This window comes from Eschscholzia californica, unplaced genomic scaffold (assembly GCF_041429995.1).
Source record: "Eschscholzia californica isolate CP2 unplaced genomic scaffold, dmEscCali1.0.p SCAF_3, whole genome shotgun sequence".
Lineage (NCBI taxonomy): Eukaryota > Viridiplantae > Streptophyta > Magnoliopsida > Ranunculales > Papaveraceae > Eschscholzia > Eschscholzia californica.
The window spans coordinates 35972291-35998956 of record NW_028238420.1 but is presented as its reverse complement, the minus strand read 5'-3'; the positions used below and the strand labels follow the sequence as shown (position 1 = coordinate 35998956).

General features: G+C 36.2%; 2 protein-coding genes and 1 pseudogene across 5 annotated transcripts; 1 reads left to right on the top strand and 2 right to left on the bottom strand.

Annotated features, from left to right (window-relative positions):
- Positions 1-6974: 6974 nt before the first annotated feature.
- LOC147549888 (superoxide dismutase [Mn], mitochondrial-like) lies at positions 6975-10625 on the bottom strand. The gene is made up of 6 exons (XM_086666308.1): positions 10138-10625; positions 9804-9850; positions 9582-9707; positions 9355-9411; positions 7982-8059; positions 6975-7359 (listed from the first exon to the last, which is right to left on the bottom strand). The coding sequence occupies exons 1-6, from the start codon at positions 10454-10456 to the stop codon at positions 7267-7269; spliced, it is 720 nt and encodes a 239-aa protein (XP_086522434.1). The 5' UTR covers positions 10457-10625; the 3' UTR covers positions 6975-7266.
- A 465-nt stretch (positions 10626-11090) lies between these two features.
- Positions 11091-13649, top strand: LOC147549887 (uncharacterized; annotated as a pseudogene).
- Positions 13650-16591: 2942 nt separating this feature from the next.
- Positions 16592-21003, bottom strand: LOC147549886 (UDP-xylose transporter 3-like). 4 transcript variants are annotated; one of them, XM_086666992.1, is made up of 9 exons: positions 20824-21003; positions 20284-20335; positions 20009-20202; positions 19206-19390; positions 18985-19052; positions 18297-18429; positions 17898-18059; positions 17534-17806; positions 16592-17080 (listed from the first exon to the last, which is right to left on the bottom strand). In XM_086666992.1, exons 3-9 carry the CDS (start codon positions 20127-20129, stop codon positions 16964-16966), a joined length of 1059 nt encoding a protein of 352 aa, XP_086523118.1. In that variant the 5' UTR covers positions 20130-20202; positions 20284-20335; positions 20824-21003; the 3' UTR covers positions 16592-16963. The 4 variants fall into 4 exon arrangements, with proteins under 4 accessions (XP_086523118.1, XP_086523115.1, XP_086523116.1 ...); XM_086666989.1 differs by lacking the exon at positions 20824-21003 and adding an exon at positions 20536-20801; XM_086666990.1 differs by lacking the exon at positions 20824-21003 and adding an exon at positions 20440-20712.
- Positions 21004-26666: the final 5663 nt, after the last annotated feature.

Sequence of the window (26666 nt, the reverse complement as noted above, 5' to 3'; positions counted from 1 at the left end):
TGAACCAAGTATAAAGGAGTGTTTGTAGTAGTTGTAGACTCCTCAAAAGGAAGACATTTGCTTTTGCCTAAGGTACAAGATTTGCACAGAGTCTTCTCATTGCTAGTAGACAATGCTATTTTGTTTTCATTATGTAGTTGCTTAATTATACCATTATGAGAATGACCCAATCTTGCATGCCATATATCATATTGAACTGCAGTAAGAGCCATATGAGCTGAAACCAATCTATCTTTTAACACTCTGTTATGAACATCAATAGGATAGAGATTTTGCTTCATAGGACCCTCAGGCAATGTTTTTTTTGACCATAAGTCTTTTATACTATAGCCCCAAGGTAGAAACTCAACTGAGCATGAATTATCTCTTGTGAACTTTGACACAGATAAGAGATTTCTTTTGAGATTTGGAACACACAATACCTTGTTTAGCTCAAAGGAATGAGTGGCAGTAGATAAAGTAGAAGACCCAGTGTCAGTAATAGGTAGAAATTTGCCACTGCCTACCATGACTGCCTCTGTCCCTGTATAAGATTGAATTGACTTCAAAGTAGAAGCACTATGAGTCATATGACTGCTTGCCCCTGTATCAGCTAACCAGGCTGTATTATGATCAGATGCAGCCTTAGTGACAACATGACACTCTTCTGTTGTAATATTAGTTGATTCACAGTCAAAAAAGACATCTTCTGCCATATCTTTAACTATTGCAGTATGACATTCTTGAAATATCTCATCATCATTAGAACTATGATAACCTTGAATCAGATTAGGATCATATAATTCAGCATTGTTACATTCTAATAAGGCTTCATCTTCATAAAGATAGGACTGTGAGTCTTGTAGATGTGCAGAAGTTTCTAAGGGAGAATCTTGCTTATCTTGAGATTCAGAGTGGTAGCCCATATGATTTTTATTTGGTTGATACCTGAAATAACAAACACCTGCTGAATGTCCTCATCTTTTACAGATTCCACAAGGAACTTTTGAGAAATCAAAATCATCAGCTCTTTTCCCTTTATAATGTTGATTTGAACTTCCTGACACTTGAGGTGATGATATATTTTCATCTTTCTTGACTAAGGGTTGATTTTTATAATAAGAAGGGGAGGGTATAAAACCTTGTCTTGACTGCTGTTGTTGGTTATATCTTCTTACATAATAAGCTTCATGATCTACTTCTCTTGATAATAACCATTGTTCATGTTGAATTAGGCTAGATTTTAGTTGAGCAAGAGACAAGTGCTCATTATTTGCTCTCACAGCAATAGTAAATTGATCATAATCAACACTTAATCCTTGAATAGCAATTCTGACTAGCTCAGATTCACTTACTTTGTCATTAACAGAAAGTAAAGAATCAGAGAGTTGTTTCAATAGAATCTTTTTTAGACTCAAGGCCTTCATGTTTGTGAGAAATAGATAGTCCCATATTTCTTTGGCAGACTGAAGGCCATAGGTATCATAATACACAAATTTGGAGAGAGTACTTTTGAGATATGATTTTACGAAGTTCTCTTTACTTCTCCACTGTTGGAAGTCTGGATTTATTTGTTCAACTCCATGAATGTATGTAAGTTATGGAGGTTCCTCAATTGTGCCAGTGACAAACCCTAGTAACTCATAGGTACTAAGAAGGGTTTCAACTTGATCTTTCCACATGAGATAGTTAGAATTATCTAACTTCTCAGTAATGAAACTAGTAACAGATGAAATTGGAGGCAAGTTACCTGTATTTGAAGTCATTTTGAAGAAAGCTTGAAGAAATGCCTGAAAAAACAGTAAGTAATCTTGTATTTTGTTGCAGTTTTGATGATAATCTTCTGAATTTTGATTATAATGTTGAATTTTCCTCAATTTTGATGATGAATGTTGAATTTTCTGAATGTTAAATGTTTCTTTGAATGCGAGATGATGATGATTGTTATTGAGCTCGAAGAACCCTAGCTTTTGGATCACAAAAGACCTAGACTGATACCATGTAAAAAATTCTAAGAACTCTAATTTTATTTTCCAATCAATAGTTTCTAGTTCATTACAACCATTATTTATACTAATGAATTACAAGGAAGAGAAGAAAATAAAGATTAAGAAAGTTAGTTAGACAACTAAAACAGAATTAGCTGTAACTAACTTTTATTGTTAATTATTGTTGCAGGTGGTTGACTGGAAGTCAAGATGACTGGTCAGAAGACTTTCTTGGACTTCACTTGACTCGGCTTGACCAAAGACTTTCTTGGTCTTCACTTGACTTGACTTGACCAAAGACTTAGTCAGAATAAACCTAGATATAAAACCCAAACAGTTTTGCCCTAATCCTCATTTCGATTGTTCTTCAAACCTTAGTTTCACAAATTGTAATAAGAAAAGTAGTTCAAGAAAGGGTAGTTACATGATTTTACCCATCAGAGAAAGGTTTTCTTTAGTAGGTGCTGGGTAAAAGATTCCACCGGTTTTAGAGAAATTTTAGAAAAAAAAAGTCACGTGACACTAAGCTTTATTTTCTCCAAATTGGCTACCAAACAGAAGGAAATATCAAATTTTGAGAAAAAGTTTCCACTTTCTCGAGAAAAAACGGCTATCAAACACAACCTTAGTCTCATCTCTCCTCCACTTCATCCCTTCCTCTCCACCACCGCAGAAGGTCGACCGCCGGAAATTTTCAACACTAAAAAGTTTAATTCTTCTTCCTCGTAGCACCACCACCTTTCATCAGTCTGAGAGTTTACTACAGGCTTAAATCTAGACTTGACTCTTGAATATGGCAGATACTATATGAGGACATGGTTAAAGAGCACTTAAAATGTATGGACCTCTCCTATCTCTTATGAGGTTGGTTGTTGTCTTTATAAGAATGAGTTGCAAGATAAGTACAGATATGATCTCAAAGAGATCCTAGAATAATAAAAATTTAAAATAGAAGATAGATGTTGAATGGGTTAAAGATTGGAGTCAGAGATACACCCGGATGTGTATCCCCCTAATCAAGCACAACATCACCAAAGGGATAGATCAGGTATTTACGTGAATTATTTTATTTATTTTTTGTTAAGATAATACAAGGAAACTAAACAGAACTAGAAATAGAAGAAGGCAAGGCGTCCCAAATTTTCCTCTGGCGATTCTTCCTCCCTCATTTAGCCAATGCATCCGCTATCAAGTTGTAATCTCTAGGAATGTAGGAGAATTTCGACTCGGTGAATTTGTCCTTCAGTTGTAATATTTCGAACAGATGTTTCCTGGATTGCCAATGAGTGGTGAAAGTTTGATATTTCAGAAATGAAACGATATTCAGATTGTCACTTTCTATATGCACTTGAGATATCTTGAGATTAATCGCCCACATAAGTACCTGTTTAATTACCAGACATTCACATTCTTCCGCATTTTGACCTCTGGTAGTATCAGCAAGATCTGAGAGGAAGTTGCCATCCGAATCATAAATAACACATCCAAATCCTGCTAGTTCAGATAGATCTGTGAAAGAGGCGTCAGTGTTAATTTTTAGAAATGGTGTCGATGGAGGGCTCCATTTTTTATGCTTTGGTTCTTTGATCTTCGTGGTTACTTTTAATGGTTCTATTCTAGAAGCTTGGATCAGTTGTATGACCTACACTGGAGATTGTTTAACAGACTGTAAATGATCTGTCCGGACCTGAAAATAGAACTTACTCGCTTTGGTATAGTGACATTGTAGCAACACATGATCTATAGTTTCATTAGTATCACAATTTATATAAGAGTATATATTTCTAATAAATTTACCTATTTTATCTCTCACTGGTAGACTATTGGTGCAACCTTTCCATAGAAATAGTTTTATCCGAGGTATAATATTCATGGTCCAAATATGATTCCATTCCATCATATCGTTACTATGCTCATTGTCATTGGTTCGAATATGATGATACCTCGATTTAACAGAGTAATTACCTGATTTGGTTAAAGGTCATCTAGCCGTGTCATCTGCATCTGCTTGCAAGTTAATACTCAAAATAGCATTTTTAATTGCAGTGGTAAAGCAATTATTAATAATGTTTAGATTCCAGGCATTATTCGTAATTAACTAACTGTCCCACACTAAATTAGCATTACTAGCATTCTAAATAGGAGGCGGGTGATTAGGAATCCAGTTGTCTAGCCAGATGTTACCCTGAGTACCATCTGGCCACTTGGTCATATTGCTTGCAAAAATGGACTTTCACGACCAAGAATGATTAGATTTAGTGCGGTTAGGTTTGGGGGATTTAGGGAAATATTTGGCTTTCAGAATTGTGGCCCAAAGATCTTGGGGATTTTTTTATCATCTGCCGCACTAATTTACTAAGAAAGACTTGATTATCAATGTGAGGAAATCGAAATACCATACCCCCCATTTTACGAAGTTTGCAGATCGCCGCCTAATTGATGGTATGGATAGTTTTGGTTTTTCCCCACCAGAAGTCCCTTTGCAGGGTCTCGATGTTATTACTTATGTCTTTTGGGATGGCAAAGTATTGCATTTGGTATCGAGAAACGGCTGCTACTATAGAGGAAATTATAGAGCGGCCAGCTTGAGAGAGGAGATTAGTCTACCACTTGGACAGCTTATTCTGAATTTGGGAGAGGAGAGATGAAAAGACTTGTTTCTTATTCTTGCCGATGAAAAGACGAGGGCCTAAATATTTGTCCAGTGAAGAGGATTGATGAACTTTAAGATTACGAATGATCATTCTTTTGAATTTCGAATGGGAATTCTTGAAGAAAAAAGTTGTCGATTTGGCATAGTTAATCATTTGTCTCAAAGCAAGGCTGAATTCCGTGAGAATTTGCTTGAGATTGTGAATGTTCTCCGATGTGTTCCGACCGAATATAATACAATTGTCAGCGAAGAGCAGATGTTTGATGTTAATACCAGAGTTAGGGATCGAAAAACCATCGAACTGATTAGGTTGTTGTTACTCTGTAGCATTCGACTGGGCCCTTCCATGGCCAAGGCAAAAAGAAAAGGAGAAAGCGGGTCACCCTGACGAATGCCTCTGCTGACCTCGAAAGTGGTGCCAAGGAGACCATTAATTAAAATAACCATAAAAGAAGATCTCAAACAGCTCTTAATGAGTTGGATCCATTGATTGGAGAAGTTCATTTGGGACATGATGTTTTCTTAAAGGAGTGGATAACTTCTTGGCTGATGAGAATGTTGTCCGTGATTTGTCTCCCACACACATGGCATGCCTGAAAAGGGGAAATAAGCTCTGGAAGGAGGTTTTGAAGCATATTAGATAAGATTTTGGTGATGGTTTTGTAAGTGGTGTTCAGCGGGCAAATGAGCCTGAAATCCCCAAGAATTTAGGGTGTCTTGATTTTGGGAAGAAGACAGATGTGAGTGTCATTGGATTAAGAAGGAAGACAAGCCGATTGGAAGAAATTTATGACCATGGTAGAGAGATCAGTTTTGATAGTGTCCCAGTTAGATTGGTAAAAGAAAGGAGGGTACCCATCCGGACCAGGGGCCGCATCAGGTTTAAGAGAAAAAACAGTTTTACGAATTTCTTCTTCCGAAGGAATTGCAACAAAAGTGAGGTTTTGAGAATTGTCGATCTGGGAATGAAAGGAGTTGAGAAGATTGTTAGAAATAGAGGACCCTACAGAACTATAAATATTGGATAAGTGATGGGCAATGATGTTAGCAATATTTGCCTCATCATTAGTCCAAGTATTGTCCTCTCTCTTAATGGAGCTAATGTTGTTTTTCTGCTTCTCGCAATAACTTTAGCATGGAAGTATTTGGTGTTGCGATCACCCAAATTTATGTTGGAAATGTGGGATTTTTCTTATCAGGGGCTTTCTTGCTGAAGGAATAGTTTCTCAAGTATTGATATCATTAAAGGTATAATGATCTTTGACATTTTGGATGCTGCTGGTAAGCTGTTTAATTTTCGATTCCAGGTGACCAAAAACAGTTTTGTTCCATTTGGAGAGTAAGATGGCCAGAGAATTGAGTTTATGCTGAATTTGATTAGGAATTTGGTTTCAGTTGTCTCTGGTAAATTGGGCACACCCTTGATGTGACATTCAAGTACGAATGAACTTGAATGCTTTTCACCTAGATTGGATTTAGTTTTAGTAGTGAGGATAATGGAGTTATGATTCGATCTAAGATTGGGAGATGCGTAAGTTGAGAGGCCGGGAAGCCAGAAGCCAATTGTGGTTGGTCAAAGCCCTATCTAACCTTTTCTGTATGAGATTGCCCTTAAATTGCTTGTTAGACCACGTGAAAGGAGGGCCTGAAAAAACAATATCTTCCAGGCCTATATTGTTAATGGTTTGATTAATTTTGGTCAAATGGGCTGGTTGGGCTACATTCCCTCCCAATTTCTCAGTGGGGTGTAAAATACAATTCGGGTCTCCTATTACCACCCAAGGAGTGGTGTCATTAGGAATATGCTGTGTCAGATTATTCCAAGGCTGCATTTTGTTATTATTATAGGAGCACCTGTAAAAACCAGTGATGTAAAAATTGAATTGGGTCTGAATTTGAGTACCCTTCGCGTGGAGAATGTTATTATTGTCTAACGGCACAAAGTCTAAGGTTATCGTTTTAGACCAGAACATGGCTAGACCCCCTACTTTGTTTATGGGGTCCACAGCCTTGTGGTCATAGATGTTGCTCAAATTCAGAAGCTTGTTTAGTTTCACATTCATACATTTGGTCTCGGAAAGAAAATTGATGTAAGGTTTATGCCCATTGATCAAGTTCCAAAGATGCTTACGATTCGTGTAACTCCCACATCCTCTCACGTTCCATGCCTGGATAGAGATGTCATTAGGAGTATTATGCTGCATGATGATACTAGCAGAGACAAACAAAAACAATAGACAAGAAACCCACAAAAGACAAAGAAGAAGAATAACATAGAACAGAAAAAAGACACCGCCAGAACAGAACACTGAATAAAACTAAAAAGGACCAACCAACATAAACATTCAAGATCATAAACCAAATAACACCAAGAGATAATAGCAATTCTGTGAGTCTGATAGAGTACAAGAAGATACAAGTCAGATTCAGATACTTCAGTAATGAGAACAGAAAACTTCAGAATAACCAGGAAAATAATGCATCTCTAAAAAGTTACATTAAACACAAACTGGTTATACCCAAATATGTTGTGAGAAAACAGAAAGCTCTCATCAATCTCACAACTTTTATTACTCAGACTGTTATTCCGAACCGTAGGAAACTTGTCACAAAACCATTAAGAGTTTTTTGAGTTTCATAGTCACCTCATGGGGACTCTTTCTCGTAAATTTCACCAGCATATTTCCAGTTTATAACCTTCCATATGTTCTTCAGGTAGTCTGGTCTCACGTTTTTGTACTGTAACGCCACGGAAAGCAAATTTCAAGAAACATATCATAAAAGGATTAAAAGAAAAAGATATAGTTATGGGTCGATTTTTTTTAGTTCCTTCCATATAAACCATGCGCTATTTGAATTCAAGACTAGCACTACAGTGAGAAAGAAAAAAGAAGAAACAAACAATATCTCATGTCGGATTTTAGATGAGGTTAGACTAAGAAGGCACTATATAAAGGTTTAAGCAGAAGGTGAAAACAAGCTAGGTGGAACATGTTACGTGTAGCTAAAGCTTGAGTTAACATTAACTTCAGATTGAAAATTTGTGCAAAAATTGAAAACGAAAACCACGAGTAACTGCTACATCCAGGTATATATAGCTTCTAGATTGGTTGAGATTTTGGGTTAATGAAGGAAACAAAGAAATTCTGTAACGAATATAACCAAAAATCTTTTTTTTTTTTTGAAGATTAAACCAAAAATCATTTAGATCTAAGAGTAGTCTTAGATTAGGAATTATCAAGTGTAAATGTATAACTAATTGAATCTATCTAAACATATGAATTGTTAAGTTGGTTTAGATCAGCATACTGGAGATAAAGTCAATATGAAAGTTAAAGAACAAGTTTAAACAAGAAATTACCTGCAAGTAGTATGCATGTTCCCAGACGTCGATTCCCAACAAAGGAACCAAGTTCCCACCTTTAGTTACTAGTGGATCCTACAACAAGCCTCCACAAGTTATTATCATCCCGAAACATGAAAATATTATGGTCCATATTATTAGATCATCGAAAAAGAAACATTACAACTTTAATCATCTTTGACATAACAAATAGCAAAAAGACATGAAAATTAACCCAATCTAAGGTGAAAAAAGCAAGAACAAAAAAGAAAATGGCTAATGAACTTAGTAGTTAGTAGTATAAGCAAATAGTACAAGTGGTAAACTAGAAATTCTATCCCCTCCCCTGCACCAAAAGTGGCAGCTAAGACCTTGACTCTATATGTAAAGTAATAAGGATTTACAACTCTTTCTTTGCCGCAGTCAGTTCCTACTTTTCTCTTGTCCAACCAATGAACAGCTCTGTTATCTGCTATACCAATGAAATTCCTCAAGCCTCAAAGGGACTCTACTTACAATACTACTCCTGTAGGCCTATACAGCCATTACTGTACAAACCCCACAACCGAATTATACAGCTCACACTATATACCAACCCATTAAGTAGTCACTGACCATACTTAAGTGACTGCACTCTAACATTATTATTATTACATTACTGACCCTACGACATTCATGGTGATGCTCCATGCCTCCATCTAGTGTCTACTCATTTAAAGGCTACTATAAGACTTCAGCAATAATTCATTATCAAATGAAGGTTATTCCACAAGATTTGTATGTCGGGCAGAGTTTCAACTTAAGCATATCCTGGATCATGGGTAGTTTTCATTTCTGTCGAAATCATAGGGGTCTAAAGCCGCAGCTGTATGCTATTTTTGAGGCAACATTCCTAGTTCAGTAAAAACTCAAGACTCAAGAGAGTGGAGGATTTTCAAAAGAGAAAAACTTAAAAGAGTAGACAGGACAGAAGTCATTCAGTAGTCAGCACTCAGCAGTCACCATCTGTTATCACTGATCAGAAAGTTGCTATATGAAGTTACCAAAGTAGCTGTTTCAAGTCTCATTTTATACCTTAAAAGAATAAAATAGAACAAAAATGGAAGTGAAATAATACAGTATAGTGTTAATTTTTAGACTATTTGAAAGCTTGGGGTTAGGTCAAGCAATGAGGATTAATTGGAAGCTCGTAAAACTTAAGTTGCCCTTCATGTTTTCAAATTCTCAAACAGAAATCAGAGTGATGTGCAATGCTAGTTGCTAAACAGAACTTTAATAATTAATAGTTCAACATATAACTCTGACTTGATAGAGAACGTGATATGCATGACCACAGAACCACGGAACAGTACAAGAAAAACTGCAAAACAACAATCTACAATTAAGATTACCTGATTTGCTGTAGTTTCGACCACAAGCTTTTTGAGTTCTTTATCAAGACCTAGCCACTGAAGTTGGAGAAGACAAGACACAAAAGATACATCAGAATAACAATTTCCTGTTTGATCCGTCAATTCAACGTTTCTTATATTTGACACGCAGTGTGCACCACTGTCAATTATAATGGAAACACAAACGGAAACGTAAATTAGGGCTTATAACAAGGTACGAAACTGACCACCCATCCAGATCCTTGCACAGCAGCACCTTCTGCGCTGACTTTTTTAACCAATGCTTCATAAGAACCAAAATGGGTATCAATAGCTGAAGCAAGAGATCCTTGTGGAGGCTCACCACCTCCTTCCTGCATTATATTTCAAACGGAAATACAATTTGGATCAAGACGATGCAATAATAGAAACTAAAACATAAAACTTCCGCAGAGAAAATGTTAGCTTACACGAACAGGAGTAAGATTTTTCCAGAAAATGGAATGGTTGACATGACCTGTAAAAGGATTTGATATCTTCATCAAATAAGCAATGACAAAACTCTCATCGATGAAATGACAATTAGACAATGACTAGTAATTTATCTGAAGTTACACAAGACCTATAAGTATTTGAGAGATTAATAAAAAAAAACCCTAATTTCATTGTTCTCTACGAAAAAATGATGGAAGTGCAAATCTATCAATACCCAAACCATAAAATTGACTTGGAGATAGTACCAAAATCTAAGAAGTTAATAGATGAAAGATTTGAAAGGAAAAAAGATGAAGAGAGAGGGGAAACCTCCTCCATTGAACTTGATGGCGCTCTGCAACTTAACAACAGTAGAGGAATCGCCTTTCACCATAGCTTCATGAAGCTGTTCAAGAGCTTTGTTATAGTTAGTGATGTAAGCTTGATGATGCTTTTGGTGATGGATTTGCATGATTTCTCCACTAATGGCGGGCTCCAAAGCACCATAATCGTATGCAAGATCAGGAAGGGTGAAAGTCTGCAACTCCCGAGCATGGTTACTGAATCCTAAACGTGCATTTCTCAATTCGTTTTGGAACCCTAAACCTAATCCTAGGGTTTTTCTGCTAAGAACATTTCGAAGAGCCATATCCTCTCTCTCTCTCTCTCTCTCTCTCTCTCTCTAGATGTCTTTGAACAAGATGTATGGATCTGATGTCAACCTTTCATTTGAGCTACGTGCTATAAGAACAGATCAGTTAACTCTATTAATTGGAGGACTGATTCGGCTAGTAGGAGAGCATTGTAACAGGGAGGTTGTACAGATTTTTGGATGTGAATTTTTATGGCCGCGACTTTGGGGAATAAAGAAAATTCTCCGGGGAATAAATTCTCGAGGGAATTCAGATTTTTTTGAAAGTTCTCCGGGGAATAAATTTTTATGGGGAATACAAAATACATTTTTTTTGAAAGTTTTCCTCCATCTCATCTGTTCTCTCCGCCACTTCATCTTCTCGCCACCTCATCATCTTCTCCGGTAAAGATCGCCGGCCGGCCAATTTTCCGGCCAGTAATACTCCATAAGTATATAACTATGAGATAAACACCTTAAATTGATTAAGGGTAAGATATTAAAATTAAAAAGAAGAATGAAAAAACAGAGAATAAAGAAGAGATACTCCAATACATTTCAAACTTGTTTCTATATGACATTTCAAAGGAAAAAGATCAAAGAAACTGAAACTTCGTCACTAAAATCCCAAAATCAAAATCTCATTACTCTCTTCTTCTTGCCATTAATGGCGTCTGGTTGGGTTAAAGCACTACAGTGTAAATCAAGAGCTTTTGAAGATGTTTATGTTCATAGTCCTAAACATTTAAACAATCTTCTTGATTCTTCAAGTTGCAGAAAAACTGCTCAAAATCTTAAAGATGTAGTTAAAACCAACAAAAAAAAAACCTAGAAAATCAAACCTACCTTCACAATAATCATCAAATAAATCAAAACCCCTTTCAAGATTTCACTCAAAATCAACAAAATCTGAACCACCCATTTCAAATCATTCAACACCACCAACAACAACAAATCGAGTTCTTCATCGAACCGGTACAGGAACTCGTTCAGCTCGGTCATCAACTCGTTCACCATCCGACTAGTTCTTTCCTACCCTTACCGAATTACCAGAAGGTCATCCATCTCGGAACATCGTCGAGATAATCTTCCATACAAGTTGGTCTCCTAAAGCATTTTCCGGCCGGATCGAGATGATTTTCAAGGTTCAAAATCTGCCCAAAACTGTTGCCCGTTTTGAAGAATACAGAGAGATTGTGAAGTCCCGGGCAGTAATACCAGTAAAGAAGATGATGTCCGGTGCATGGCTGACGGTAATGAAGTTGAAACCTCTCTCTCTCGATCTGTTCTAGAGAGAGAGGAAAGGGAAAAAAAATTTGGAGAGAGAGAGAGAAAAAAGAGAAATTATTGTTTTTTTTTATGTTTGAAGGTCGCCGGCCGGAAAATTGACCGGTCGGCGACTTTCGCCGGAGAAGATGATGAGATGGCGTGAAGATGATGTGGTAGAGAGAGGTGATGAGATGGAGAAGCCTTTTTTATAGCATCTTCTAAAATTAGAAGCCCCTTAGCAATAAAAAGAAACAGAAAAAGTCAATCTAATTTGACTAGTTGTAAGAAAAGTCTTTATTCCCCGGAGAATTTTCTTTATTCCCCAAAGCCGCGGCCATTTTTATTTTTCGCCCTGCCCCCACTATCATTTATCCTCTTTAACTAGGCAGGCAAGGGTAGGAGTGGGATTTTGGTATGTGGCCCGGATCCGCCCACAGACACCTGAGTCCGCCAGGGTCCGTGGACGCCTGGTAACCGGCTCGGACAAACCCCGACCGTCCGGAAAGGGTTAAGTAGACGGACGCGGACAACAACCCTTATCCGGCAGTCCGCCCGCGTCTGCCCGACCGAGAGACCGCCCGTTAGTCCGAATAGATTTCATCCCTTAGATTAACTAGGGTTTAATATGAATGGTTAGATTAATACCTAGGGTCATATTAAACATGTAACCCTAACCAACTCATTCTAATCAACCGAACCCCCTCTCTCTCTGTTGCCTCTTTTCGTTTCCTCCTCAACTTTTCTTCTTCTTATTCAGTCGAAGATCTTCAGTTCCTAAAGCCTAAACATCTCTTTCTAATCGACCGATCGAATCTCTTAGTCGAATTCTTCTTTGAATCTCTGTAAGTATATTCATATTCTTCTTAGTCTATTACTTTCTTTTATTATTATTTTCATTCTAATCGACCGAATCCCTCTATTCTTGTTCTCGAATCTCGTCTAAATAACTAGTTCTCAAACCCTAGTTCTTGTTCTCTAACCCTAATGCTTTTGATTATCTTTTTCTCTGCGAGGATTCAACCCTTGAACTTGAAATCTTTGTAAGTATCTTCTTATTCTTCTTAGTCTATTACTTTTCTTTTATTATTATTTTCATTTCCATCTTTTTCGATTATTTGATAATGTGGAAAATTTCTCTGTTTTTTTTCACTTTGAATTTGAAAATCAACTTCATCTTCACGAACTCTAATCTTCAACAAGATGGAAGTATCCTATGTTTCTGTTCTTCTTCGATTATTTTTGTTTTTTTCATCTTCTTCTTCGATTTCTTGCATATGTTCTGATATTTTTTTCATCATCTTCTTCGATTTCTTGCCTGTGTAGTTGCAGTGTTGCTCCTTGTTGTTGCTACTCAATGCTGCTACTTGATGACGTTTTCTTGTATAGAATTATGGATATTAAACTGTATCAATGTGTAATCTTTTGTTTTTTGTAAAATGGAGATCCAACTTCAGATTTGGATCTTCATGACTTCATTCTTATAGTGTAAAGTGAATAAGAATTTTTAATACATTAATCAATTTTTGTTCTGTTTTGGGTTTTATACCCGGTACGGTCCGGCAAAAAAAAAACGGTCATGGACGTGCTTTTTCACCTAGTAATTTCCGTTTAGTCCGATTGGTCGAGTGGTCAATGGAAGCATGTGTCCGTTCCGCCCGGACCAGGAGAGTAGTTGTCCGCGGACTGCCCGTCCGGTCCGATTCCCACCCCTAGCCAAGGGTGGATGGTAGACGTCATCTGCTACAATAAACATGAATTCACAAATATCTTTTTTATATATTTCTTTTTGTTATTCTGAATCCATTATTTTCAATCACAAATATTAGCTATTGATAATCAATTAGTTTTTAATTAATTAATTTGTTTACAGTCTAGTTATGAACCTAATACTTATGGTTTAACTACTCCACCAAATTCGGAGGTCTCGAGCTCGATTCCATAGAACGTGGAAATTCAGGATTTATTGAATTTTGGTATAGATAAACAAAGATTATATGGATTTAGATCTCTTAGGATGGCCTTTAAGGGTTAATATATGGCCGCGGCTTGGGGAATAAAAAAATCTCGGGAGAATAAAGACTTAGTCAATTAAGATTGACTTATGGGGCATACTTCTTTTTAGTCCAAAAATTTAGTAGATTGAGTTTTGCCCCTTAATCTTCATCTTCTCTTCACCTCTGGTCCTCTACCACCAGAACCTCCGCCCGCAGGCTATTTTTGATCACTACTCATTTACTGTCCTTTTATTTTGTTCTTTATATCTTCTTCTATAATCTTCCTATCTTTCTCTTCCTTTCTCTCTCTAAAATCTAGCAAATGTGAGATCTGTTGAAGCCTTATAAATGGAGGAAAAAGACAAAAGGACTCCTTCAATCGGTCAAAGAAGGATGGGGAAGCCCTAACCCAACCAACAAATTAAATATCAAATAATTCAGTACTACCGACACCAGTTAATGGTGGAAACTGGAAACCGTACGTCTAAATGAGTGAGGGAGGGAGAGAGATTGGTTAGTGTTGGATTCCCAACCCTATTTTGCTAAAAAGTGTGTTTAGAACAATGAAACCAGCTGGCAGTGGCGGACCCAGAAAAAATTCTTTGTGGGGGCACTTTTCATTGTATTAAACAATTGTAAAATTATTTAAAAAATCTGGATATGTTGTCCAAACGAACGATTTGTATAACATATCGTTACATTCTCAACCAATTTGGCTATCGCTGACATTTGAGTTTTTTTTGTTGAGGAGCTGACATGTGAGTTGGGTTAACTGTAGTCTCAAATATAAATAATTAGTCTTATACACATTCGATGTAGATAAAATATAATGTGTAAAATTTATTTCAAAAAATGAGACCTCGTACGTCTTCAAAAATAATCCTCAAAATTTATGTTTTTAAATAAGTTAACGAGATAGAGGAAGATGACTGATTTCAGAAAAAATAATAAAGAAAACAAAAAATATACGTGTATATAATATATATATATATATATATATATATATATACATATATATAAGAAAATGAAAGAAAAACGTAAGAAAATAAGGGTTTGCATTGGATTAAAAGTTAAAGAGATTTGATCCTAAAACGAAGTCAAAACTAAAACCGTAGTTAGTTAAAATATAGGCGACATAAATAAGCAGATTTGAGTTGAAAATAAAATCAAAAAGAAGAAAATAAGGGCTAAAAAGATACCTAATTCAAATACAGGGGTATATATAAGAAAATGAAAGAAAAACGTAAGAAAATAAGGGTTTGCATTGGATTAAAAGTTAAAGAGATTTGATCCTAAAACGAAGTCAAAACTAAAACCGTAGTTAGTTAAAATATAGGCGACATAAATAAGCAGATTTGAGTTGAAAATAAAATCAAAAAGAAGAAAATAAGGGCTAAAAAGATACCTAATTCAAATACAGGGGTATATATAAGAAAATGAAAGAAAAACGTAAGAAAATAAGGGTTTGCATTGGATTAAAAGTTAAAGAGATTTGATCCTAAAACGAAGTCAAAACTAAAACCGTAGTTAGTTAAAATATAGGCGACATAAATAAGCAGATTTGAGTTGAAAATAAAATCAAAAAGAAGAAAATAAGGGCTAAAAAGATACCTAATTCAAATACAGGGGGCAATAAACAATATTTCCATAAAAATGGAAAAATCAATGTTGAGGAGGAGAGTCGAACCCCTACCCTTGAGGTTGGGAAACTAGCTTTCTTTCCACTACGCCAATCCTTCTACTGTATTATTTTTGTGTCGTCGTTTTATACCATATAACACCTTACTATTATTTGAATAAAAATTTAACTCGGGCCCGTGGGGGGCTGTGACCGCACGGGCCCGTGGGGGGCCGTGACCGCACGGGCCCCTACGTGGGTCTGCCCCTGCCCGCTGGCTTGATTATTACTCTTACAAATAAGTAACATAACGAGATCATTCCTTTAAGTGAGAACAGAGAAACATTGGGAGGATATTTACTTATGGTTGTTTTTTGTATAAAGAGTAACTATGGTCATTTCTAAGTTGACCATGGTCGTGCCAAGCAATTTAGGGTTGAGATTTGCTCGAATTTAAGATGTATTTTTAAAGAGAGGGATAGAGAGGAAGAGAAAGAGTGAAGAAAGAAAGAGAGAACAAAAATGGCGGTGAGTTACTGGTGATAGAAAATGGTGGTGAGAGTCGGAAGTTGTAGTGGCGGGGTTAAGGGAAGATGAAGATTATGCAGCAAAACTCAATCTACTAAATTTTTGGACTAAAATAAATATAAACCATAAGTCAATCTTGATTGACTAAGTCTTTATTCCCTCGAGATTTTACTTTATTCCCCAAAGCTGCGACCTTAATATATATGACCTTTAAGACTCGAAATGTCTTAAAAATCAGCGGTTATAATGATTATTCAATTCATGAATATTGATGTATCTTTGTATTATCTCTTCATTACGTATCAATGCCTTGTAACCTCTTGTAGTCCTCTAAAAAACTACTTATAGTTTAACATTCTTCATGGAATGAGTATATTTTTAACAAATAAAATGAAACGAGAGTAGTACAGTGTGCATGATTTTTGCTTAAAAATATCTTAGAGTAAAAAATACACCAGCTTAGATTCATCTGAGATAAAAAAAAAATATCTAACTTGAGTGCATTTTGTAGTTTTGCTGCATTATTTGTGAGGAGAAAAAGTTTATGCTTTAACATTATCAGATAAAGGACACCAAATCATGTTTTACTGTGTCTCTAAATTCTCAGCCACGCCACTCCAGATACCTCTAATACGGTGAAATCTTTGTTGGCTTAGAGCATAACCTAGACAAGGAGAGACCCAATTTTGCTACATTCCAAGATTTTGCAGCAATTGAACGAAGGAAATCAAATGAGCGGTTCAGAATAATATCTTCAATTACCATTTCATTAAGTCTATAAGTAGAAAAGAAATTAAACAATATTGTCTCAGTATTAGAACCAACAGAGCTAAAATTCAAAATTAACCAAGGGAAAGAATATCCCGTTACAAGAATAGACTGTTCCATTACCTATTTCATAAAACAATGGCAATTATCCAGAAAGAACTATGATAGACAAAAGTGGATTGCTTTCATTTTGTCTTAAATATTATTATTATAATGTGAGTTCTACCGTATCAACAAATCGACACTTCTCTGGTGCTAGAAGATGCCAAACTTCATCTCCCAACACTTGTTGAATAACTTCCATTGGCTAATCTGAATCAAACTGTATCGACAAAATCTCAGACTGGTTTAGGCATGCAGATCTTTGTTAGAGTTCCATATGGGGACCTTGGGAACAACATCTTCAGAAACAATGGCAGCTCCACTTTCCAAGCTTAGCAAGGGATCAGATTCGTCTTCCTTTGCCTGAAAAAGTTAACAAGACATAAGTATTAGTTTGTCAAAAAGATTGAAAAAAAGAAGTCTACTTCAATAAACACAAATTGCACTTAGATATGCTTGGGCCAACCATAATCAGCTAGGATAATCAGGGCAATAGTACCCCATCACTGTTTCAGTAGTTTATAATGTTCCTTGGGCAAAAGTATACTTGTAATGTGTGGTTCTTGGTGATTCAATTTTACCCAATTTCGTTTTGTGGATCTACGGAACACAATGATGCTATTTTTCGACTATCCTAAAGACTATATTTTCAATTAAGGTCTGAAAACTAACCCATGTCCAGCACACATTCAAATAGCCGAAGCTTGATATAAGATACAAGGTCTACAGATGGCACATGACTACGAACAGACTTTGCCTTGGTGAACAAAAACACATAGAACAATGATGGAAGAATACATGAGTAGAAGGTAATACCTGAGACAATTGTGGAGCTGGTTCAGTGGGTTTTTGCTGGCTCTCACGGGTGCAAAAGTAAGAATAAAGAATCATTCCAACTAAAGCAACTAGAATACCTAATATGTTTCGCCAGCTAAATGGATCACGGAGTAAAACGTAACCAAAAGCCAAAACGAGGCATGTTTTCAGATGTCCCAGGACCTGGTAGGTGACTGGTGAGGTCTTTCCAATTACGAGAAATGTACTGAAGTTAACAGATACGGAGATAAGACATGACAGAACAATGAAAACCTGCACGAGAACAATACGATCAGGTTTTGAAATAGTTACCGAGATATAAAATAGAAAAACAATTAAAACTAAAAATGGTCTTCCTTCTTACCAGCACTTGAGGCGTATACTTAAAAGCAAAAACATTTTCCTTAGTCAGTAGCCCATCTAGAAATGGACCAGTGATGAATAGAGTCATTGCTTGATAAGGACAAGACTGATATAAGAGTTGGGTTGAAGAAACTTTAAATTTCTTCTGAATGGTATTCGTCATCTGAGAAGAATATATTAAGGTTCTTAAACAAACAAGAGAAATTAGCCTGACTAGAAAAACACAATAAGACGTCCTTATGTCTTGTCCTGTAATTAGCAATAAAATATAAAGGTTCTCCCGAACTCCATCAATTGACTAGAGAAATTTAATCCATCTTCCGCCCACACTTCGTAGAGGATATTTATGGAAACCATCTAGCAGAAATGAAAAAAATAAATAAAGCCCAATTGAGGATACAATTTGAGCAACACATGTAGTAAGCACAGCGAGCAGAGACAATACGGAGCCTAGAGTATTAAGTTGTAGATCAGTCACAGTTGCAATTCCAACACCCAAAAGAAGAACAGAAAGTGAGAGCTGAATTCTTCTACTGCAAAATGATAAATAAAATATTAGCTCCCATAAATATCTTGAGAATTAGGCATAGCCATACTCCAGAAATGACGTCGACAGCTAAAAGATATATTTTGCTATGAATGCTTAACATTGAATTTCATCAAATATAGCGTTTGGATTTGATAATAAATCAGCAGTGTGAGATAAGCAATAAAATAAGACTTCTCTTAACATGTCTAAAAGTCTCAATCTTCATAGGACAGAGTTCTTTATTGGTTACAGGATTAGAATGCTTCACGGAAATCAGTGCAGCACTTAAAATTGTACCAGGTGCATAAGAAAATCCTTAAGCCAAAGGTGCAGTTTGGTATACTTAGGATTATAAATGCAGCTATGATGTTTAGTCAAGATGAGCTCCACGGATGTTATTAGGTTGGTTTGCAGACTGAGTGATAAAGGTCGCAACAGCCTCTTGAATTAATAATCTTATGCACTAGTTCACACAAATACAAGGAAAGTCATATTTACTTCAAAACCAATCAGAAGTTTTTCAGTTTCAAATGATGATTGAGAAGGTTAGACCACTAACCTGAATTTCTTTGTGAAGAAAATGGTTTCCAGAAGAACAGTACACGGGATGATCGCAAGCTTTGTCATCTGAATTGCAAATTTGCAATGTCGGTGGGTACATGTCAAAAAATTAGTTACGCAAATAAAATGAAAGAAGTGCGAGAAAGAGGTTCAAGTTGAATTGGTCAATAAAAAGAGAGCAAGATTAGGTGCACCACACAACAGGAGAAAGGATTTTACCTGATAAAAACCAACAGAGTTAAAACCCAGGCTAAGATTTAAAAGTCCAATTGATATTCCATTCAGCACCCCAAACCCCATCACAGCTCTTGCATCAAATGGTTTGTGTTCGAACAGTTTCATCCATAATGCCACATGTAGTGAACAGAATGTGACCAGCAAATGCCAACTTGTCAAAGTTGTGGCTGTATAACACACATCATAGATAAGCTAACAAAATCTCAATGTATCAAGGAAAATATACCTAAGATTCCAAACAGAAGATGAACTCAATCGATAACATCAAAAAGGCCGCTAAAATTTAAAAAGAAATAGATGTCAATGTGCTAGCCGTGGCATGTACATAGCCACCATTGCAATGGATCTTCATCGAGCATGTCATTTTACTATTTTAACCAACTTCCGCTGGCCTCCCCTTCGCTGATATTGCATATTAGTAGCTCCACTCTTCTTCGGAACTCCATACAACATCAATGAACTACTCACTACTTATGGATATACTACTCCAACCCTTGTCTAGTACATGGGAAAGGAGTTATTTCAATGTGTTAAACTAGGTTAAGGACAACCAGACTCTGCAACAACCAACCTCACGATTCGTATATTGATAAAGTCACAAGTGCAATCAATTTTATGAAGATTGCCTACTATCACATCTGATCTATAAACAACTTTGTTTCTTAATCAACTGGATATATAACTTGTATTAGCAACCGACACTAAACTGAAGTTCAATAACACATAGTAAGTAAAATAGTAATGACACAATGAAACCCAATAAGCAAAACAAGAGAGAGACTCACCAAAATGAAATCCAAGAGCACTGATTAATGCCTTGTTACAAATCACGATCGAAACCGAGGAAACAACAGACAACCCCAATGCACCAATGGTTCCAAGCTGAAACCTCCCACTCTCACTCATTTTATTCTTCTTCTGATTTTACTCTCCCTCTGTTTCTACCCGTTTCTAAATTCACAACCACTTCAATCCGGATCTAACAATTTACAAAATCATATCAGATACCAAAACTTCAAGATCAAAATGACCAAAAAAAATGTTTAACTTGAATTCTTACCTCATTCCGATGGTGATCTCCCAAAAAGATCAACAAAACCGAGGCCCAAAACCTGCTCCGATAAAATCAATCAAATAAGTTAAAAAACAAGTTGACATATAAAAAAAAAATACCCTAAAATCAAACTGAAATGAATTTGATTAATCGTTGTCAAACCCTAGATCTGCTCAAACAAAGTAGAGAAAAAAAGTTAGTGTCAGTTTTAGTTGAATTGGAAAAATTAGATCGAGAGAAAGAGGGAGAGTTATTAACGGAATCCTCGAACCACTGGTTTTCTGCTGTTTTTTTTTTTTTTCTTGATTTCCGTTGCCGCAATTCACACAGCAGAGCAGATAGAGAGATAAGAAGAGAGAGAGAGAGAGTGGGGGACTGAAAAGTTATAACTTGTACTCATCTTGTAACGATCTCTCTCTTATTTAAACCGACAGTGTGAAATCAGATGGTTTAACATGAATAAATAACCTTTGTGGAGACAAGATTAATCTCTAAAATAACATGGACCTGTTTCTAGTTTTCTTTTCTACACAAAAGAATTCTTACCCATATAATTTCACAATTTTTTTTGATCGAGTCGTTGAACATTCATTTCAGCATTCCCAAAGTTTTATTTTTTTTTTTTTGATGAAGACCCAAAGTTTTATTTCGATCTGTAGTGGAAATAAAATATTAATGATCACAAACTCGCATAATATTAATAATCACAATGTTTATAGTTTAATTTTTTTTTTTTTTTTTGATGAACTAAGGCTATTGTCTGAAATTTATTAACTACTAGAGCAAGAAATAATGTTGGCAAAATCTGTCGCCAACTGACTTACAATGCAATTAGGAGTTTGATAAATCTCCATAGTTTGATCCAGATTTAAGTTAACAGTATACTTTGCTAGCAAATGAGCTACAATATTAGCTTCCCTAGGACAATATGAAAACTCAACTTTCCGAAGCCTTAGTATATCTGTTTGAATTTCCAAAACGATCGGTCTTATTCTCCATGGCACCTCTTCTAAGTCCTTCGAGCATGCATTTATAACTGTCATGGCATCACCCTCTATTATACATTCATAATCAATAAGTTGTAGTGATAGGGTTATTGCCAATTTGACAGCTCTTGTTTCTGCCTCCATCGCCGAAGAAGATGAGTAGCTGGCAGTTAATGCCAATTACAAATTCTCCTTTATCAATTCTACATACCGCAGCAACAGTAGTTTTTCCGTTCATATATGCAGCATCAAAGTTAACTTTTAACTTGCCTAGGTTTGGTGGTACCCAGAATTTGATATGAGCTCGAGGTCTTTCATCTTCAACTTGATCCAGATTAAATATGGATCCCGAAATTCTGTATACATGACTTGAGCTTCTTGAATGATTCTATAATTATCCGGAATTATATTCTCGAACGTACATTTGTTGCGTGCTTTCCACAAAAACCATGCGACATAAATTCGCAAAGCTATAACATCTTCACCCTCGTCGCTCATTAACCATTTGCATAGTATATGCTTAAAATCATCATCCCCATCAACTCTTAAGTGTAGCGGATAACTCATCCAAGTCTCTCTCGCCAATCGACAAGTTCTAAATATAGCAAATCACAAACTCCTCTTCGCTCTCTAACATATATTTCTTTCCAAAGTTTGTCTTACTTTTTTGTTCTTGGATATCGCCTCTCTTTCAAATTTGTTTCAAGTCAAAATCATAATTTTTAGACAATTACACATTAAGAAATACGATAATTTGTCAAGAATCTTACAAGACTTTAACATTGGATTATCTAAAAAATAAAAATTTGACATTATGGAAAAATCAAACAACCCTGAATGTGGATTCCTTATTCTCATAGTTTAACTTTCATTTTTTAAATTCCAAGATTATATTTTATGAAAATAAAAGACTCGTCAAGCGAGAAAAATTTTACATGAAAAATGTTAAGTCAATAATATATTGAGTTCATATATTGAGTTTAGATTTATCAATTATTTAATCTTTCTTTTACCATTAGGTCATTGCAAAATAAAAAAATTACGCAAAAAGTCCTCTCAGCGTTCGTGTTTCGCATACAAAAGGGCCCTGTTTGAAATTTGGCACTGAGCCCCTATATCCTCAGGCACGGCCCTGTTGGGGCCCAGCAGAAAAAGAAATCTATCTTTTCACATTGTAAAAATTTGTTGTAAAATTAAAAAAATGAAAAACAACAACCTAATCGAGATACATCTGCAAAAAAAAAATAGCCTTCACTTAGATTTTGGAGATAGATATCTTCGATTTAGACTTGTTTCATTTATTTCTTCCTCCACCTTACTTGGGAAATTACGAAAAAAAAATATAAAACTTAGTAGATTACAATACTTTCTTGACACACACACACACACACATATATATATATATGTATATATATATTCAATGTGATGTTGATATGCTATTTCATTTTAATTTAACATACTGGAAATCATAGTAAGAAAATAAAAAATCAGAAGTGTTAGAAAACCCACAATTAGTATCAATTTGTTTTAATGAATTGTTCGAAACATGATTTGCTTAATATATAGAAAAAGATTAAAAAATCAAACATCCAATATGTATTTATACTAGTTGAACCCATCCCAAATATAGAATAACCCATTCAAAACTAGTTCATTTTCAACAAAGAAAAGGTCAGTGTTTCGGAGAAATAAAGATATTTATCGAGGAAGACAGTTTTGGGTGGAAACAAATTTTTTTTTTGTTTTATCCAAACACTACCCACTTCTTATGTTTTGATTTTCTTCTTCCACCATCCTCCTTCTCACCAACATCAACTCTGACGGTCATTATTTCCGGTGATAACAACTCCGGTCATCTATCTCCCTCTCTCTTTCTCTTCATCCCTCTCTTTTATCTTCTCTCTTTTTGTTTTCTCTTTCTTTCCTCTCTCTTCTCTCTCTTTCCTCTTTTTTTTTTTTCTTTTTCATAGTTTCAGCGAGGGGAGTCCCCTTCGTCTGAACCCTCGTATGGTAGAACCAGGCGAAACTCGTCTGGATTTCCAGACGAAGGGTTCAGGTGAAGGGACCATTCCCTTCGCCGGAACTTAGAGAGAGAGAGAGTGAGAAGAGAGATACAGAGAAGAGAGAGACTGAGAAGAGAGAGACTGAGAAGAGAGAAGAGAGAAAGAAAGAGGAGAGAGAGAGCCGACGGACGGTGGCCGGAGAGAGGGTCGGTCAGAGAAGAGAAAGAGAAGAGAGATAAGGTGCGTTCAGTTTGAGTTTTTTTTTTGGTTTTTTACCGTCTTCCCCGAGAACTTTTCTGCTTTCCTCAAAACGGTGGCCAAAAAATAAAAGTAAAACTAGATGACTACCCCTTCAAGAACATAAATGTGAAAGGAAAGCTTTAACACAGGTCCTATGGGGACATTTAACAAGCATTAAACCACCCGGCTACAGCTCCTTTGATGTCCAAAATAGACTTTCCCTTATACATAATACATAGTAACGCATTGCGTCGTTTCCATAATTGGGGCCCAAAGCGACTGCTTTGGTCGCTTTGGGTCAGGGCGCCACCCCTAAATATAATGATAGTATTGAAGTACGATAGAAAAAGATTGTGACATGCAAAAATATATTTTTGTCGCAAAGCCTCTTTAGTTCTGGTGTACTTGTAATAAGAAAACTTTTCAACAAAAAGAAAGAAAAATACCAAAAAATCTAAATGCCTAACATAGTTGTTCATGATGAAATGAATAAGATTTGATTAAACAAATTGATTCCTTGATTACCTGGATCCCATGAATCTCAACAACTACTAAATTTTATATGTTTTAACTATGCACCTAAAACTCCACGACAGAAATGATTTATTATTAAAAAATAAAATTATATTTTGATTTCAACTAGGGACATGAATATTTTGGGTACAACAAAATGTTAAAAAATGAGAAAAAAAAGTGAAGGTTTTGGTTGTTTCTAAATATTTGTATCATGTGATTTTCCCACCATTTGGTAATGCGTTTATATTTTAATAAGATAAAAACAGAAGTACCAAGTAGGAGAGTAATGCGTCCATGTAACATGTGTTGGAAAATTATTTATCATATAAATAATTTCTGAGTTGAGTGAAATTTTATTCCATAAGTACTTGTGAAAAGACACAAGTTTTATGGGTAGTCACAACCCAATGGAGGGGTATTTTGTAGAGTCATAATTAACTCTATAAATACTCCAATTTGGTTTCTTTTTACATAAGTTTTTGGGACAGTTTTTAGTTATAATTTAAAGACAATAGTTGAGTCGTCTAGAGTTGTGTTTGAGAGCACAGTAACTTGAAAGTTCGTTGGAGCGTATAGAATTGTAGTGCTTCTTTCTATACGACGCGATCGTTGTATCTTGGGAGACAAATGTCCATAGAACCGTTAGCACCAATGCGGGGACATGATTGTCTTAAGGAAAGAGTGACCACTCGCCTCGATCAAACAAGATAAGCTTTTCGTTTTTTTATTTATTTATATAATCTTATAGTGTCATATGAATAGTTGTCAAGAACCGAACCCTTAAGCCCCGAAGCCAACAATCTTAAGACAATCATGATCGTTTTCAGGGTCCATTCTTGACTATTTTAATCTTGTTTGCTTACTGGATCTCTAAGTTTTATGTTGAGAAGATTGCAGACACTTTTCATGAACCAAGTAGTAAAACTCCAAATAAAGAAGTAGATTATCCCTGAGTGGGTTATTCCTCTTCCAAACCATAATGAGGGATCAAAATAAAGAAGTAGATTATCCCTGAGTGGGTTATTCCTCTTCCAAAATAAGTAGAAAAGATGATAGTCGAGGTTGGTCCCCGTTTATAGTTTACAACAGCATAGTCTTTGTGAAGAGGTGCGTACCTTTTGATAATCGACTCGGATGAAGCCGAGGATGACGAAGTAATAACTCGGTTGAATCCGAGTAATGGAAGAAGATGCTCTCGGTGTGAACCGAGAGGAAGGACAGCAGCTCTCGGTTGAACCCGAGAGGTATGAGAGTGATTCTCGGGTGAAACCGAGAGTGGAAGAATAACTAAACTCGGTTGAATCCGAGAGGAGGCAGCAGCAGCTCCGGTGAGACCGAGAGATGAAGTGAGATAGTTTCGGAGAGAACCGAGAAGAAGAAGATGATATGTTAATTGTGTGAGAGAGAGATTAAGGTAAAACCTTTTGTTTATTCACAATAACATGTTTATTACATTATGTATCGATCTCTTTATATAGGTTTACATTGAAGAAGTTTTAGAAATAGAAAATAGAAATAGAAAAACTAATTAATACAACATTCCTAATAGCACTAGGATTAGGATTCCTAATTATAGTAGGAAATCCTTGCCCTAACAATGGACTAATCCACTCGGTTTAGCCGAGTGGAGTAGACTCTCTAACACTCCCCCTCAAGTTAGAGCGGGAATGGAAGTAACGCCTAACTTGCCAATAATGTTCTTGAACGGTTCTGCCCCGAGTGGTTTGGTGAAGATATCTGCAAGCTGAGAATCTGAACTTGTAAAGCGCGTGGCAATGACGTTATCTTTGATCTTCTCACGAACGATGTGGCAATCTATCTCAATGTGTTTGGTACGTTCGTGAAAGACTGGATTATCAGCAATGTGGAGAGCGGCTTTATTGTCGCAATAAACTGTCATCGGATCCGAGTGATCAATTCCAAAATCAAGTAATAAATACTTGAGCCATTGTAATTCGCATGTGAGGATGGCTAAAGCTCGATATTCTGCTTCTGCCGAAGACTTGGCAACGGTGGGTTGCTTCTTTGATTTCCATGAAAGTGGGCTAGATCCCAACATTGTAAAATATCCTGTAGTCGATCTACGGGTCGAAGGACAACCAGCCCAATCTGAATCACAGTAACCTGTGATATGGAGAGAGCTGTTTGCGGATAAAAATACTCCTTTATCAAGGGTACCTTTCAAGTATCGTAGTACGCGATGGGCGGCGTCTAGGTGTACCTGACTAGGTGTTTGCATGAATTGACTAAGGTTATTCACAGCAAAAGCGATATCTGGTCGTGTAACTGTTAAGTAGAGAAGCCGGCCAATTAGGCGATGGTAAACTGACGGATCCGTCAATGGTGTACCGTCAGTGGGACTAAGGCGAAGTTTCTGTTCCATAGGGAACTCAGAGGGACGTGCAGCGGTTAGTCCAGAATCTTTTAAAATATCAAGTGCATATTTTCTTTGACATAGAAAAATGCCTTGTGACGAACGAGAAACTTCAATACCAAGGAAGTACTGGAGACGTCCTAAATCTTTTAGGGAGAAAGCATTATTTAAGAATGATTTTAACTTGGAAATAGCATGATCATTATTTCCTGTGATAATGATATCATCCACATAGACTAGAACATAAATCTGAGTGGAGGGGGAACGAAA